This window comes from Bubalus bubalis, chromosome 2, assembly GCF_019923935.1.
Source record: "Bubalus bubalis isolate 160015118507 breed Murrah chromosome 2, NDDB_SH_1, whole genome shotgun sequence".
Classification (NCBI taxonomy): Eukaryota; Metazoa; Chordata; class Mammalia; order Artiodactyla; family Bovidae; genus Bubalus; species Bubalus bubalis.
The window spans coordinates 56,528,217-56,546,167 of NC_059158.1; the positions used below are offsets into that span (position 1 = coordinate 56,528,217).

At 37.8% G+C, this 17,951-nt stretch overlaps 1 protein-coding gene across 2 annotated transcripts in view; it reads right to left on the reverse strand.

Annotated features, from left to right (window-relative positions):
- The window catches only part of UGGT1 (UDP-glucose glycoprotein glucosyltransferase 1), a 111,469-nt gene that overhangs the window by 66,920 nt on the left and 26,598 nt on the right, over window positions 1–17,951 (reverse strand). For both annotated transcript variants that reach the window (XM_006061567.3, XM_006061566.3), the window contains exons 12-17: window positions 15,083–15,174; window positions 13,747–13,897; window positions 11,097–11,216; window positions 9,927–10,012; window positions 5,386–5,521; window positions 3,112–3,243 (exon numbers count right to left, since the gene is read on the reverse strand). In XM_006061567.3, the coding sequence (XP_006061629.3) occupies window positions 3,112–3,243; window positions 5,386–5,521; window positions 9,927–10,012; window positions 11,097–11,216; window positions 13,747–13,897; window positions 15,083–15,174 (717 nt within the window). The remainder of the gene's footprint in view (window positions 1–3,111; window positions 3,244–5,385; window positions 5,522–9,926; window positions 10,013–11,096; window positions 11,217–13,746; window positions 13,898–15,082; window positions 15,175–17,951) is intronic.

The window sequence follows — 17,951 nt, forward strand, 5'->3', positions numbered from 1 at the left end:
TTACCTAAGGCAATTTATATTACAGATGCAATGCAGTCCCTATTGAAATCTCAAGAACATTTTTCATAGAAATAGAACAAAAATTCTGAATTTATACAGAAATATAAAAGACCCTAAATAGCCAAAACAATCCTGAGAAAAACAACAAAGCTGGAGGCATCATACTTCTTGACTTCCTTATATTACAAAGCCACGGTAATCCAAACAGCATGGCACTGGCAGGAAAACAGATACATAGATCAATGGAACAAGAAATAACAGCCCCAAAACAAAATCAAATATATAGGGACAATTATGACAAAGGGGCAAAGAACATACAATGGAGCAATGATAGTTTCTTCAACAAATGGTGTTGGGAAAAATGGACAGCCACATGCAAAAAAACAAAAAAGAAAGAAAGAAACTAGACCACTGTCTCACACCATATACAAAAATTAACTCAAAATGAATCAAAAACTTTAATGTAAAACCTGAAACCACAAAGCTCCAAGAAAAAAGAAAGGCAATACGCTCATTAACATTGGTCTTGGCAATATTTTTCTAGATATGCCTACTCAGACAAGGAAAACAGAAGTAAAAATAAACAAATGGAATTATATCAAATGAAAAGAGCTTCTGCACAGCAAAAGAAAAATCACTAAAATGAAAAAACAACCTACAAAATGAGAGATATTTGCAAATAATATCCAATAAGAGATTAATATGCAAAATACATATGAAGATCTGAAAGAACTCAAAACACCACCACCAACAACAAAAACAACCTGATTAAAAAATGAGCAGAGACTTGAAGACACTTTTCCAAAGACATACAGATGGCCAACAGGTGCATGAAAAGATGTTCAATATCACTAATCATCATGGAATACAAATCAAAACCAATGAGCTATCACCTCACACTTGCCAAAATGACTACTGTAAAAAAGACAGACAACAAAAAATGCTGGTAAGTATGAGAGATGGTTGGATGGCATCACTGACTCAATGGAGATGAGTCTGGGTAAACTCCAGGAGTTGGTGATGGACAGGGATGCCTGGTGTGCTACAGTCCATGGGGTGGCAAAGCATCAGACACAACTGAGCAACTGAACTGAACTGAACTGATGTGGAGGAAAGGGAATCCTCTTGCACTGTCGGAATGTAAATTGGTGCAGCCACTATGAGAAACAGTATGGAGACTCCTCAGAAAAGTTAAGAATAGAACTACCATATGATTCAATAATTCCACTTCTGATCATTTATCCAAAGAAAATGAAAATACTAATGTAAAACAATATATGCACTTCTATGTTCATCATGACACTGTTTACAACGGCCAAGATACAGAAACAACCCAAGTGTCCATCAACAGATGAATGGATAAAGATATAAGATATACACACACATAGTATAGACTGCTGCTGCTGTTGCTAAGTCGCTTCAGCCGTGTCCGACTCTGTACGACCCCATAGACAGCAGCCCACCAGGTTCCCCCGTCCCCGGGATTCTCTAGGCAAGAACACTGGAGCAGGTTGCCATTTCCTTCTCCAATGCATGAAAGTGAAAGTGAAGTCGCTCAGTCTGCTACTCAACCATACAAAGATGAAATCTTGCCATCTGTGACAACATGGATGGACCTTGAAGTTAATAAGCTAAGTGAAATAAATCAGATGGAAAAGGACAAATACCACAGGATTTCACTTCTATGTGAAATATAAAAATCTAATAAACAAGCAAAATAAAATAAATGAACAAACCAAACAAAAACAAACATATAACAAAGTAGTGGATACTGGAGAGGAAGAAATGACTAAATAGGATCAACTAACGGTATAGTGATGGATAGAATCTAAATTTTTGGTGAGCAAGTTGTAGGGGATTACAGAAGTAGAAATAAAATGTTGTACACAAGAAACTTATATAATGTTATAAATCAATGTCACCTTAATAAAATTATATTAAGTTAAATGAGAGGAAGGGAGGAAATGAAAATAAACTGAATGATGAGAAAAACAAAAAAGCGAAAGGCTAAAACAACTGGTGCTGAATTCGGTGTGCATAAGACTTGAGAGGGAAATTATAGAATCTAGGATTCTGTACTCAGACAAAAGACCAATTATAAACAATGCATTCAGTACCAGTATGGTTTCTAATGAAATGATAGCTCAGATCTCAAGCAGATGAATCAAATGTCTTGTCTTTCATTCAAAGAAATGAAAAAAGTTGGTAAATAAATATACTCTTACTGTTTTAAATTGTTTCAGAAATGTATTTCGATTCCTTGCCTCAACACTTATTTTCAATAAACTAACCACCATGTTACTGTTTGCAATAAAGATCCTTCACTGTATTTACTTGTCTCATTATTATCTTTAAATAAAGATTTTAAAATATTTCCCTACATCTTTATTATCAGACTTTGCCATTCTGTTGATTACATTTCTTACTGCATTTCCACCTTTAGCCTAAACAATTAAATACGTGACACACATTAGGCTATACATCATACCCTCACAAGCATACATCATATACTTCCAACAGCTTTTATCTGGAACACACATCACATAAGTACTACCACTGCATAATAAAGATAAATTATTTTTCAATTTAATAGCTAATAGACCAGCTAAAGATCAGTGATACCTTCACAAAATTGACAAATAAACTATATTTGCTAAGATAAAAAAGTGATCTGGTTTCTAAATTTTTTAAATGCTAAGTATCTAAATATTTCACCACCACCACCTATATTAATAGAAATTCTGATAGCTCAATTGGTAAACAATCCGCCTGCAATGCAGGAGATCCTGGTTCAATGCCTGGGTCAGGAAGATCCACTGGAGAAGGGATAGGCTACCCACTCCAGTATTCTTGGGCTTCCCTGGTGGCTCAGCTGGTAAAGAATCCGCCTGCAATGCAGGAGACCTGGGTTCAATCCCTGGGTTGGGAAGACACCCTGGAAAAGGGAAAGGCTACCCACTCCAGTATTCTGGCCTAGAGAAGTCCATGGACTGTATACTCCATGGGGTCACAAAGAGTCAGACAGATTGAGTGACTTTCACTTTCAATAATAAGGGGAGGTAAGGAAAGCATAGTGTAGCAGTCAGATGAGAAACACCAGAGAATGTTTACCTTTCGATTCTGATCATATGCAGAGTCAATTCCCAAAATGCTATTCACTTCCACGTATGGATATTTCTTCTCCAGGACAGTGACCACGTGTTCAACTTTCAGTCTTTCTCCAGTCCTTACTTTGTTATACATCTAAAGAAAGAAAAACCAAGTAACCAACTACACTTTCAAATCCAAATTTCAGAGTACTTATTACAAAAGATTTCAGAATGCCGAGGAAAAAGACGCCTCTCTGTGGAGGCGTCCCCCAATAGATCGTAAGGTGTCAGAAGATGGGGGAAAACTTACTCATCTTTGTAAAGGGTGCATCTTTAATAAAGGCTGGCCAAATAAATAAAGGAACACTCAATTAATAAAAAAAAAAAAAGCCTCTGACTGAATCTCTAAACAACAAACAAAACAAGCATAATAAACAGCAGGCTGCCACCATGATTACCGGTAAAACAGAAGTGGTGAAAACCAACTGCTTTAAAGTAGCTATTTCTCATAAAGGGCAAATGGGACATATTAGCAATTCTCCCTTTTCTGTATTACTTCCTTATGCCTTCTTATGTTAGAAACTATATATTTGTAAAATAACTCAGTCAGTTCATACTCACACATTAAAAGTCCAAAACGCAAAAATCTGTTAATTTTTTTTAAATCTGAATACTTATAAGTAATCCTTGAAATAAGAATTTATGTCCATGATGTTTAAGGGGAAAAGAGTTTCAAAATATGTATGGCATAATCCCTGTTTGTAAAAGGCAGACACAAAACAAACAACAAAACTGTGTCTGTGCGTACACAGTTAAGCATAGGAAGGATATACTAAGCAAGCTTTTAACAGTGGCTGCCTTTAGGGAGTAGAATTAAGGAGAGGGGAGAAGAGATTTTTAACTGACACGTCAATACTGTTTTTAAAAAATTTTAATAACAGACAATTTTTTTCCTCTTGTGACCAAAAAGAAAAAGAAAACTCACTATCCTTTCCCTCATACACATAGCTATGAGTGGAAAAAACTTTAAAAAGCAGACTTTAAAGCCCTTATCCTCAGTAACTTCACATGAACCTATTTCATTCTCCACAGCCTGCTGCTAATCATGAGTCCACCCTTATTTCTTACAGAGGTCACAGCAACAGCTCATCAACTAGTACTCGTGCCCGTTTCTCAGCCTTCGTCAGATCCACCTCCATATACGCATCACAATGCGGTTTTTCAGGTGGACTGGAGTTTAACTCTAGACCTAGATACCTGTTACGCAGCCCAGGCTCATTGACCAGGTTCCCTGCTCCACTCTGTGCTCACAATATTCTGTTCAAGTCACATTAACAACTTGGAGTCACTACCTCTGATCTGCAGTCACTGCTCACTGACTCCTGCGTGTTCACCTATGCAGAGCTGAGACAACTCGACACTCCACAAGAACACCCCCACTCCATGGAGTGAGGTCCTCATGCTGCTGTAGCCAGCGGTGCCACACAGACCCACACCATTCCCCGGTAGATCGTAAGGAGTCGGAGGATGGGGAAAAGCTTACACTTCTTTGTAAAGGGTACATCTTTAATAAAGGCTGGCCAAATAAATAAAGGAACACTCAGTTAATAAAAAAAAAGCCTCTGACTGAATCTCTGAACAATAAACAAGACAAGCATAATAAACAGCAGGCTGCCACCATGATTACAGGTAAAACAGAAGTGGTGAAAACCAACTGCTTTAAAGTAGCTTTTAAATAATTAACACTAATTTGTAAACAAAACAACTACTACTTATAAACTTTTAATACTCAAAAATAGAAAAAAAAAAAAAACAAGGAGAGTTCTCTGTTTGAACTTGAGCAAGTATCTCAAAATACATATATATAATTCAGAACATTTGAGAGTTTCCAATTAAAAATAGAGAAAACAGATAATAAGAATTTTATGACTTGAATATTAAATGTATCCCTAATGAAAATATCATGATGGTCTTGAAAAAGAGTAAAGTTTTTTAAACAAGTAGAGAACATCACAGTTACCAAAAGGCATTAATCAGTGATTTTAAATTGTCAAAAGGCAGAAGACTAAGATATATTAATGTATTTAGTATCTAAGGAATCTTAGCTGAAATCTCAACAATCTATTATTAACATTAGCGTAACAAAAAAGGCAATTTCTAACATATAAAATGCATAAAGTTTGTGAATACTTTACCTGGTTATCTTTCCAGAAATATAGAATCCCCTTACCACATACTGTTTCTGAGAGTAACTTAGATTTTTAGAAATTATTCACCATTTTGAACAAAAACATACATGTGTCAGAATTTGGAAGGCATGATAATCATCCACTTCTTGTGCAACATAGTTATACGCTCTCAGAATAGCCACTCCAGCATCTTGCATCCCATCAACATCTTCAGAGTCGTTAACCACAAAGATTAAACCAAGTCTGGGGGGAGAAAGAGGTGAGCAAAAAGAAGCAAATGAAACATCTCAAAGAATGCAACCAGTCAAAAAAGGAAAGGTTTCATCTTACAAAACACAGTTCACATCATTCTCTAACATGGTTGGCAAAGGTATTCATCACCTAAGAATAAAAAAAGCAAGTTCCCAAAGGTGGCTTAGACTATAACTATTGGAGCAAGTTTCATTTCAAGATCTCATTTCAAGATCATGAAATGAGACCATCACTGACATATAAGGTATTGCTATAGTTTTAGATGGAGATTTCATTCTGTTTTTAAATCAAAATTAGGAGAAGTGAAAATTCTCAGAATGTGAAATCATACACGGGTGTGGTGGATTTCGAGATTTCACCCCAGCGATATGAGCATCATAGGCAAATGGAAAGCATTAAAATTTTTACTACTGTCCTTAAGTAAAAAGCTATACCCAAAGTTAATTACATTTTAAAACTTAAAGGAACAAACCACAAAGAAACACCATCACACATTTACAGACTGGCCAAAAAAATTTGCACTGGCAATAGGCCGCTAGACTCCATCTCAGAGCAAAAGCAATGAAGAACGGCCAGTCTTTAACTAAAATGGATCACAGACATAAATGTAAAACACAAAACATTGTAAAACTCATGGAAAATAACACAGGACAAAATGAGGTGATCCTGGGTTTGGCAATAACTTCTTGGGTCTAACCCCAAAAGCATGACCCACAACAAAAAGAACTGGGTATGCTGGACTTCATTTAAATTAAAAATTTCTGTTCTGCAAAAGAAACTGCTAAGAGACTGAAGACAAGCCACAGACTAGCTGAAAATCTGTGCAGAACACATATCTGATAAAGGACTGATATGCAGAATATGCTAAGAGCTCTTAAAACTAATAATTTTTAAAAAGTTAAACTGGGCAAAAGATCTGAACAAGCACCTCACCAAACAAGACATACAGTCAGCAAAAAAGCATATTACAAGACATTCAAGGATTTCCGTGGTGGCCCAGCAGTTAAGAATTCACCTGTCAATGCAGGGGACACAGGTTTGATCCCTGGTGAGGGAAGATCCCACGTGCCACAGGACAACTAAGCCCTTGCACCACAGCTACTGAGCCCATGCACTAGAGCCAATGTTCCACAGCAAGACAGCCCACCACACGGAGAAACCCACGCACCACAACTACAAAGGAGCCCCTGCTTGCCACAGCTAAAGAAAGACAGGAAAAAGAAAGAAAGAAAGACAGGGTGCAGCAACAAAGACCCAGTGCGGGCAACAATAAATAAATAAATAATTTATTTAAGAATTGGTTTTAAAAAAAAAAAGATGCTCAAAATCACCATCATTAGGGAATTTCACATTGAAACCATAATGAAATACCACCACACACCTATGAGAAAGGGTACAACCCAAAACACAAAATTTTGGAAAGGATGTGGAGCAATAGGAACCCTCATTTGTTGCTGGTGAGAATGTGAAATGATACGACCACTTCAAACATAATGTGGCAGTTTCTCAAAACACGAAACACACTTTTACCGCAAGATAAAGCAATCACACTTAGTATTTACTCAAATGCAATGAAAACTTATATCCATACAAAAACCTGCACACAAATACTTGTAGCAGTTTTATTCATAACTGCCCTAACCTGGAAACAACAAAGATGTTTGTTAACATGCAAATGGACCGAAAAACTATAAGACATCCATATAATGGAATATTACTCAGTGATAAAAAGAAATGAGGTATAAAGTCACAAAAAGGCATGGACAAAACTTAAAAGCAAACCGTACTGCTAAGTGAAAGAAGCCAATCTGAAAATGTTATACACATTATGATTCGGGAAAAGACAAAAACTACAGACAGTAACAAGACCATGTGTGGGCAGGGGCTGGGAGAGAGTTAGGGAGGAACCAACAGGTGACACACAAGAGATTTTTAGGGCAGTGAAACTAATCTATGATACTGTTGCAAAATAATGGCGGAAAATGTCATTATACATTTGTCAAAATTCCCAACATGCGCAACACAAACAGTGAACCCAGATGTAAACTATGGACTTCCATTAATAAGAATGCAGCAACATCACTTCATTAATCAACACTGCTCTAAAAAATACAAAGTCTATTCATTTTTTTTAAAGTATAGCTTAAATAGAAGAAAATACAAACATATTTCAAACATCATACTCTCAGAATGTATGTGGAAAATTTGTGTATCCAAAGATAAGGTGGTTGAGAGGGTTTGCTTTCAGATTAAAAATTGTCTTTGTTTTTTTTTTAATCTCTTTTATGACAGAAATCACATGAGTAAGCTCCAGACAGGAATGACCTAAATATTATTTTTATGAAAATAAAAATAAGGGAGAGAACCTAATTATCTCCTCACAAAGTATCAATACTTCCCTTTCCCAGGTATTCAATTTCTAAAAAGGGCATCAGAGTCGTTCTGTTAACTAAGTTCCAAAATTCAGACTTCAGGTTCTTCCAGGCCCGGTCCCTCATCAAGGACCAGCAAGAAGGCTCTCAGATTCGTTCTCTCCTCTCCTCATTGAACTGCCAACAACCCAGCCACCACATCAAAGCAACAAAGGAAAACAACTGCTGGTCTGCCTTTCCCCCAATTGTTCACAACATGCCTATGAGGCCAGTGCCTTCTTCTTACCTACCCTTGAAATCCGAAGGCCACATTTCTTGCTCCTGTCTCTCAATCCAAATCAGTAAATGTTTAACTAGTGTCTACTCATTGGAAAAGACTCTGATGCTGGGAGGGACTGGGGGCAGGAAGAGAAGGGGACAACAGAGGATGAGATGGCTGGATGGCATCACTGACTCGATGGACGTGAGTCTGAGTGAACTCTGGGAGTTGGTGATGGACAGGGAGGTCTGGCGCGCTGCAATTCACAGGGTCGCAAAGAGTTGGACACGACTAAGCGACTGAACTGAACTGAACTGTGTGCCATGAGCCAACTTCTTTTTGCTCTTATCAGTCAGTTCAGTCACTCAGCCATGTCCAACTCTGCAACCCCATGACTGCAGCACACCAGGCCTCCCTGTCCATCATCAACTCCCAGAGTTTACTCAAACTCATGTCCACTGAGTCAGTGATGCCATCCAACCATCTCATCCTCTGACGTCCCCTTCTCCTCCCACCCTCAATCTTTCTTAGCATCAGGGTCTTTAATGAGTCAGTTCTTCACATCAGGTGGCCAAAGTATTGGAGCTTCAGCTTCAGCATCAGTCCTTCCAATGAATATTCAGGATTGATTTCCTTTAGGATGGACTGGTTGGATCTCCTTGCTGTCCAAGGGACTTTCAAGAGTCTTCTCCAACACCACAGTTCAAAAGCATCAATTCTTCAGTGCTCAGCCTTCTTCACAGTCCAACTCTCACATCCATACATGACCACTCTTATATTTCCCTTTTAATCAAACATAGCTCTGGCTGTAATCCGCCCCTGAGGCAGAGAGTATTCATGTTTACATTAAAAATTTCATTAAACTCAAAACCTCTGCTTTTCCATCAATGAAAACCCACCTTTTTCTTCAAAGTCTACTTAAATCCAACTTTGCCATGAAACCTTTGTCCTTCCCAAATATCCGTCTATAGTCTTTTGTTTCCCTGAAATTCCAAAGAACTTATAACTAGTAAGGATATCACTCAGCACTTAACCAAGTATCTTACAGGAAGTAGGCGCTGCACTTTTTCCAAGAGGGTAGAAATGTGCCTTATATACCACTCACAGCACTTAGCTCAGTGCTAAGTATGGAACACACAATAACATTTGTTAACTAAAGAGCTCTTTTCTTCTTAATTTTCTTGTTTTCTAAGAATTCAAATTTTATCAACTCATAAAATTATCAGATATTATTTAGAATGTGAGTGAAAATACCTTAACTTTTATATGTAAAACCTTAAAACACTGTTCTTAAAAGGCACAGTGGAAACTCAGCCATTTAAATACTCTGTTGGTAGATTTGGTAAAATCTATTTAGTGAAATAAATGTGTCTGTTTGCATCTATAAAAAGCTGTGTATACATTTAGTTCTGAGTCTAACAAAAGTTCTTGGCAAAGCTTCTTATCTCTGCCAAAAGTGGAGGTAGGCTTTGTGATGTGGACACTTGTGTAGGAAAATTCCCTTTCATTGGAAAATAAACTGAGATCACATGCTAATTTTACATGGGCTATTTACTAATAACTCAATGATAGTAAGATTCTATTCATTAAGAATCAAGTTTTCTACCCCAAAATACACTGGCTTCATACTGAGCTAAAGATAAAACTGTAATTAATGATCCCCACAATTAATTATCCTAAAGTTCAGTAGTATCAGATTTGCATTTAAGAATGACAAACAAAACCTCAACTAAGTGTTATATTATCAAATCAACAATGATGTTACCTTAGTGGTATATGATTACTGAGGAACATCTCAGCTGTGTTAATCAACTCTGCAGTGCTTTCGTGAACAGGATCAACTATGAAAACCTACAGGAAGAGGGAAAGGAAAACATGAAATGACATTCATTCAAATGCCACTGGGTCAGTAAAAATGCCTTACATCTTTTTATTGGGTTGGCCATTTTCCTCCAGCTACTTTTGAACCTTATAAAAAAGAAATTATACAAATAGCAAGCAGTTACCCTCCCTCTGTATTCAAAGAACATGGTACTCAAAGACTAAATGATTTTGTCATGATCTTATGCTAACATGAAAACTACATCCAGATACCTTATTCCTATCCTTCACTACTTAACAATACATATTTTATTAATTCTTCCACTTTAGAAAACAGAGATTAGCTTCTTGGGTATTCATTTCAAAGCATAGAACCCAATTTTTAGACCACAATAATAGGTATCATGTATTAAGCTTTCATGGTGTGCTTTAAAAAATAATAGCCATCTCATTGAATCAAATAAAGTTCTCATTTAATAAATTATTTCATATGCCAAGAAAAAAAAAAGACTGAAATTTTGACTAGGAAGGGAAAAAGGGGGGTTTCAAAAGAGTGACAGAAGTATAGAAGACCGTTTCCCTGAAAAGTTCTCAGGAAGCCAACCTCAGCCCTCATCCCGTCTCTGCAGGAGCTACATGAGGAAAGAGAAAGAAATGAGATGGGGAAAGAGGGCCAACTAAGAACCTCTGTCTTTCTAAAGCAGTGGAATAAGGATAAAAAGTAGGAGCTGGCAAAGATTTATTTAAGAGAATAAACTGAACTATCAAATTTTAGGGATTAAGCTATTCAAGAAAAACAGTAGATATATTTATCTTCTGAGTGAAAAAGGAAAACTATCTTAAAACTCAAGACAATCTAAACCTTCAGGTTAAAGCTGAGGAGCATCCCTTATACACGGACATTTCACAGCCCTACAATGAATACATTTCCAAACCCTTTCAATTTGAACACAGAGCTAGAAAAAAAACATATTTAGTGGTATTAGTGGGGGGCAGGAACGAGGCAGAGAAGCAACTAGTAAAGGAGAGACGCAAACACTGTAGATACGAGAGAAAAGGAAGAAGGCAAGGGAGAAACAGAGATCATGGTCCAGCAACAAGGAGCTTCACTTACCATGTTGTGCAAGTTCTTCCTGATCTGTCGGATCACACCAGGAAAGGTGGGGCGAAGCAATTCTTGTAGACTAGAAGGCCATGAATTGTATCTGCTATCAACTTCCAGGTTGTTGATCCACTACAAAAAAAAGAACACAGCATGGTGTATATACTTCAGTTACCACCAGTGAAATTTGCAAAAATAACAGTAAGACTTTATTTCAAGAATAATCACGTAGTGAAAAGACCATTTTCAAAGTAGAAAAATGAGTAACTAGGACTTCCCTGTGGTCCAGTGGTAATGTCTCCAATGCAGAGAGCACAGGTTCGATCTCTGGTCCAGGACGACCCCACATGCTGTGAGCCAACTAAGCCTAGGTGCCACAACTGCTGAAGCCCACAAGCATAGAGCCCGTGCCCCACGACAAGAGAAGCGGCTGCAAGGAGACGCCCACACACGGCGACTAGGAAGTAGCCCCTGCTCTTGGCAGGAAGACCACATGTAGCAATGAAGACTCAGCACAGCCAAAAATACATCAATAATTTTTTTTTTAAAGTGACTAAAACACAAGCCACAGAATATAAGAAGGTATTTGCAACTTACAAAATGAATAAAGGACTAGTGTCAAGAATATCTACAGAAATCTAACATATCAATTTAAAAAGGCAAGGAACGTATGAGAAATAGAAATGAGTCAAAAATATGAATAAGGAATTTATAGAGGAATTGTAAATGGGCAATTAACACAAGCAAAGATACACACCTTCACTAGTAATCCAAGAAATATAAACTAAGCACAATGTAATTTCACTCATATTGTCAATATCCAAGAATAGGCAAAAATACAGAACAGTGGGCATTTTCATCCAATTCTGAAGTCTGAAACAGTCACTTTGGAGAAAATGACCTACTAAAGATGAAACTTTTTGTTACTATCCTACCACGAAGTACTGCAGCTCCAGGTATCTACCCCACAAGGCTACCCACTCCGGTATTCTGGCTTGGAGAGAGTCCATGGGGTCGCAAGAAGGTGGACATGACTGAGCAACTTTCACCTCACTTCACTTCAAAGATGAAACTTTTGCTACTATCCTACCACTAAGTACTGCAGCTCTAGGTATCTATCCCGAATATTAAATTCTCAAATGTACAAAGAGAGAGGTACAAAAGGGCCCTAACAATACTGCTCAAAACAGCAAAGAATTAGAAACAACTAAATATTCATAAAAAATGAATGAATTAAATGGTACATAATATCTGTACAAAACAGCAGGGTGGGAAAGTATGTGAATAATACTTTGTTCATGTACATAAAGAGTATTTCTGGAAGGATATACAATGAATTGGTAAAGCCTGTTGCTTCTAGGCCCACTCCAGTGTTCCTGCCTGGAGAATCCCAGGGACGGGGGAGCCTGGTGGGCTGCCGTCTATGGGGTCGCATAGAGTCGGACACGACTGAAGCGACTTAGCAGCAGCAGCAGCAGCAGCAGCAGCAGCAGTTGCTTCTAAGAAGAAAAACTGGACAGCTCGGTGAAGAGTTTTTTCAATACACACTCTTTTGTATGTCTTAAATTCCACATTGTGAATTTATAAAAGATATTTTTAAAAAATAAGAAGAATATAAAACATGATATGATAAACTAGACCTTTATGTATCAAGCAGATAAGTCTTGAAAAAATTGTTGAGTAACTCATTTTTTTAAAATTTGATGAAGGATACTGAGATGTGGCATTTTTCAAAATTTTAAAAACATATGACAGGGAAGAAAATGATCAAATAAGTGACAGGAGGGATACATGCCCACTTCAAAAGATGAATTACCTGCAGTGAGGAGAGGGCTAGAGCTAGGAAGAGATATAAAGAGGGCTTTGACTGAAACATTTTTTTCTTCCAAGAAAACATGAAATGATTAAACTAACATTTAGTAAGTATGGTAATGGGTCCTATGGTTGTTAATTATGTCAATATCTTTACTCTGTAATGAAAAAAATTCTACAGAAAAACAAATCACATAACAGTATTCATCAACATAACAGTTATAACACCAAGTGAGAATTCAAGTAGGAAACATCTACATTCTGTATTACTCCCCTTTCCAAAAAATTTCCCTAAAATAAATGCAGGACAGACACCAAGAAAAAGGGCCTGGAGAGCGAAAGGTGCGGATGCATCTCTACCACCTGTGTCACTTTCATGACAAATACCCAGGCAGCTCCGACCCCTCTAGTCCCTCATATCTGAGGAGACAAAGGCCCAGAGACATCATATAGCAGATATTAATCTATATAAGTCATTCAGTATAAAATATCAAAGTCTTTTCTTAAAGAGGCTTGGTAGCTAAAATAATATTTTTAAACAAAATCACACAAGACTAGCATGCAACTAAAAAAACTAAACACTTTCCCAAGAGGTGCTCAGCTGATTCCTAAGGAGATATAAAATTCGAAAAATCACTGTCTTAACCACATTAAACCAAATGACTCAACTTTCTGGAGCATTTAAGAGCCTACTTTATTATACACACATATGCCATATAAGCAGTTGTTGCAAATCTTTGATGCCAATAAAGAGATGACAGGAATAACTTATCTTTCATAGAAGACAAATGCGAAATCCATAATAAAATAATTGGCCAGATCACCCCCTGGACACTCACGGAATACCTACCGAAATAGCAGGGCTCCTGATGTCCACACCATAGTCGGCCTCAGAGGGCTGTATATTCAGTTTCAAGACATTATGCAGAGAAAGGCCTTCTATTCCCAGTCTATGTAGACCCTCCATCACCCGAGCTTCATTCCTCAATATATCAAACAGACTGGGGGAAAAAAACAGTATTTAGGAAAAAGGACCCTAAGAAAAATTTCTCACCATGAAAAAATTCATCAGTTCAAACTCAATGCCCCTTCACAGTAGTTGAGAAATCAAAAGAGGAGGTTCTTCCCTTGGTTCATTTTGTCCAAATATGCAGAACAGAGTGGGTAAGACTTGCTTCTTGGTTGATATTTATTTATACTTACCAATGTATACATTGTATAGAGATTAACTACACACACACACAATTTGAGGATGAAATAATCCTAAATCTGGATTTTACACTGTATGTTTTTAAAAACACTAAAGTAATCTCCCTGTGATATTTCTTATAATTGCACATGAATCTATAACTATCTGAAAATAATTTAGTAACACCAAAAAATACAGTAAATAATGTGTTTCAATATCAGTATCGATTCCCAAAAGGCCCACACACATATGATCATAGAAAAAGGTCTGGAGGAATTCACACCCAACTTAAAAGGTTTGCAGGGTAAGGAAGATTAAATAAGATGAAACACAATTAAGACTTCACTGTTTAGTTCCTTTATCTCTGCATTATTGAAAAGTGTTTACAAAAAGCTAGTACACAGTTTGTAATAGTATGGAAAATTAAAGGTTTTTTTAATATGAAATAAAAACGAGGGCAGTTTTTAATGTGTTCTTTACCAATTTTTTACTAGGTCTGAAAGCAGTATGTGGACATAAAAGCTTAATTAAATTATTGTGAAGAGTATCTTACTGTGGAAGCTGCTTCTTCTGAAACATTAACCAACCATAGCTTTTGTTTTCACTATTATAAAGCCTTAGTGTCAACTATGTCACTTTTAATTTCAAAGATAAAATCAGAATTCCACTTGTCTTCCACACCCACCCACCCCAAAATTCATGGGGACAATTTAGAGAAATTTAATCCTAAACCACATTTTAACAAAAAGATAGCTATTCAAATAATAGACACTTGGACCTTAAATGTCCAAGGTATCAGATGTACATTATGATAAAAAATGGCCAAGTATCATTCTGCCCATCCCAGCCAGAATATGGACTACCTAAATGCACTCACTGGGCTGATGAGTCATCAGGTTTTGCAGCATGTCACATCAAGGAGGAACAACAGTCTGGACATATCACAAGGAGCCACACACTATGAAAACTTATCAGAGTGAAAAATATTTATCCATACCTGAATATATCTTGTGTCTCTAAATCAATATGAAGTCCATTGATGAATAGTGCTGAATCTCCAGGCTGTAACCCTAAAGTTCCCTTGAAATACTGAAATATGAAAAATTGATTAAGGAGTAGGAAGAGAATGTTTAACAAAAATTTCCATGTTTCTGGCTTTATGTACAAATATTGACAATGATCATTACAGTGTTTCCTACAATGTTGGGGTAGGGAGGGTATTCAATAAGCCCCAAGTGCTGAGATTTACTTTTCTGATACCCTTGCCTGTCTGTGATGCTAGTCAAGGTTGAGCCAGCAGTCACTAACAGCTGGCCTTCTGGATGAAGTCCAGGGATCTGATTCAAAAGGGTTTCAAAACCCTAAACCTCCCTTAAACCTCCAAACTAAGGCATACTAATAAACTGAGTCGCTGAGCTAAGGAAGGCACCTATATGCACCCATGCTCTCTAAGGCCTGGCCTTTAGGGGGCCCTCCAACTGATGCTCACAGTCAGGGTGGAACACACACGACCGCACAGCCCCTGCAGCCTTCAGAACTGCCTAACCCACTGGAAACACTGCTTTGATGCCATATCATAGCTTCTATTGACTTCTATCTTTTCCATTCAATTCTTTCTCTCAAAGGAAACCGGCACTGTTAATCATATATTCGACACCACACAATAGAGAAGGAAAGAAACAAATCAGATGCTTGGGACAGAACTTGGATCCCTAAGCTCTCCCAGGGCTGGGAGTGAGCAGCAGGGACCACTGAGCTCCCTTCATGACCCCGCAGTCAGTGGACCAAGAGAAATGAACTCTAAGATCTAGCACTGTGTGGGAAAAACATAAAACAACGCAGAAGCCACAGCTTTTGCTTCTTTGCCCTCAGAAGATAAATGATAAGCAAGAGAAGGGTAGATAATAAAAAACTGCATCAATGAGAATCAGAAATTTTTACATGGGAAAGGAAAACTCCACATCTGCTCACTCCAAGGCTGTGAACACAGCACCCTGTGACTGTGGAAAGGACTGACTGGGATCTATGAGAAATGAAACACAACTGAGGGTGGGGATCCTATGCTGAAAACAGGTGACCGAGTGGAAGCTATCAAATGCTCTGCTCTTCTGGGCTTCAACAACCCTGCCAGGCAGAAGATGAGAAGATCCTTTTCTGGAGACTACCCAGCTTAAGACGAAAAGTTTAAAGATCTGTCACGGGAGTGCCCTAAGAAATGGCCATATCAGCTTAGCCTACAGTCACAGAGCTGCATTCTTAGGGCTTTCAATCGGTTTTTTATTGCCTTGCTCTCCAATACAAGCAGTTAGTGAGAGATCACCAGGTATCTCAGGAAAGCCACCAACATTTAAGACAAGAGGCCAAGACAAAAAGAAAGGCAACTTAAAAGGAAACAGACTATGAAAAGAGAAGAAAACACACACATGAACCACTGATATCTTCAGAAAAGTAACACCATAAAAAGAAGAATCCAATAACCCTTGTAAATTAAAAATTTGTCAACTAAAGAAAATAATCTCAACAAATGGTCTGAAAATCCATCCCAGAAAGTTTAAAAATAAAAGACAAAAGAACTAGAAAACAAGAAATAAAAGATTTTTAATTAGGTCAAACAAGTCAAGAAGGTATAACATCTTAAGAGTAAACAGGAGTTCTAGAGAAACAGAAAAGAGAAACCAAAAAGAACAAATGCAAAGAAGTAAGTCCAGAAAATTTCCCAAAACTAAAGGAAATGATTTTCCAGATTTAAAGGGTCCACCAACCACTAAAAAGTACAAAGACTTTTTTAAAAGGCATTGTTGTTGTAATGCAGTTGCTAATTCGTGTCCGACTCTTTGCACCTCCATGGACTGCAGCACATTAGGCTCCTCCATCCTCTACTATTTCACAGAGTTTGCTCAGAATAATGTTCACTGAGTCAGTGGTATCATCTAACCATCTTATCCTCTGCCACCCTCTTCTCCCTTTGCCTTCAATCTTTCCCAGCATCAGGGTCTTTTCCAATGTCCTTCACATTAGGGGGCCAAAGTACTGGAGCTTCAACTTTACCATCAGTCCTTCCAAAGAATATTCAAGGTTAATTTCCTTTAGGATGGACTGGTTTGATCTCCTTTCTGTCCAAGGGACTCTCAAGAGGCTTCTCCAGCACCACAGTTCCAAAGCATCAATTCTTCAGCACTCAGCCTTCTTTATGGTCCAACTCTCACATCTGTACACGACTACTGGAAAAACCATAGCTTTGACTATACGGACCCTTGTTGGCAAAGTCATGTCTCTGCTTTTGATTATGCTGTCTATGTTTGTTATAGCTTTCCTTCCAAGGAATAAGCATCTTTTAATTTCATGCCTGCAATCACCATCCACAGTGACTTTGGAGTCCAGGAAAATAAAATCTGTCACTGTTCCAGTTTTCCCCCTTCTATTTGCCATGAAGTAATGGGACTTGATGCCATGACCTTAGATTTTTGAACGTTGAGTTTCAAGCCAGCTTTTTCCCTCTCCTCTTTCACCCTTTGCATGCAGCTCTTTAGTTTCTCTTCACTTTCTTCCATCAGACTGGTACCATCTGCCTATCTAAGGACGTTGATATTTCTCCCAGAAATCTTAACTCCCAGCTTGGGATTCATCCAGCCCAGTATTTCCCGTGATGTACTCTGCATACAACTTAAATAAACCGGGTGACAATATGTACTCCTTTCCCAATTCTGAACCAGTCAGTTGTTGCACATCTGGTTCTGTTGCTTCTTGACCTGCATACAGGTTTCTCAGGAGACAGGTCAGGTGACCTAGTATTCTCCTCTAAGCATTTTGCACAGTTTTTTTGTGACCTACACAGTCAAAGGCTTTAATGCAGCCAATGAAGCAGA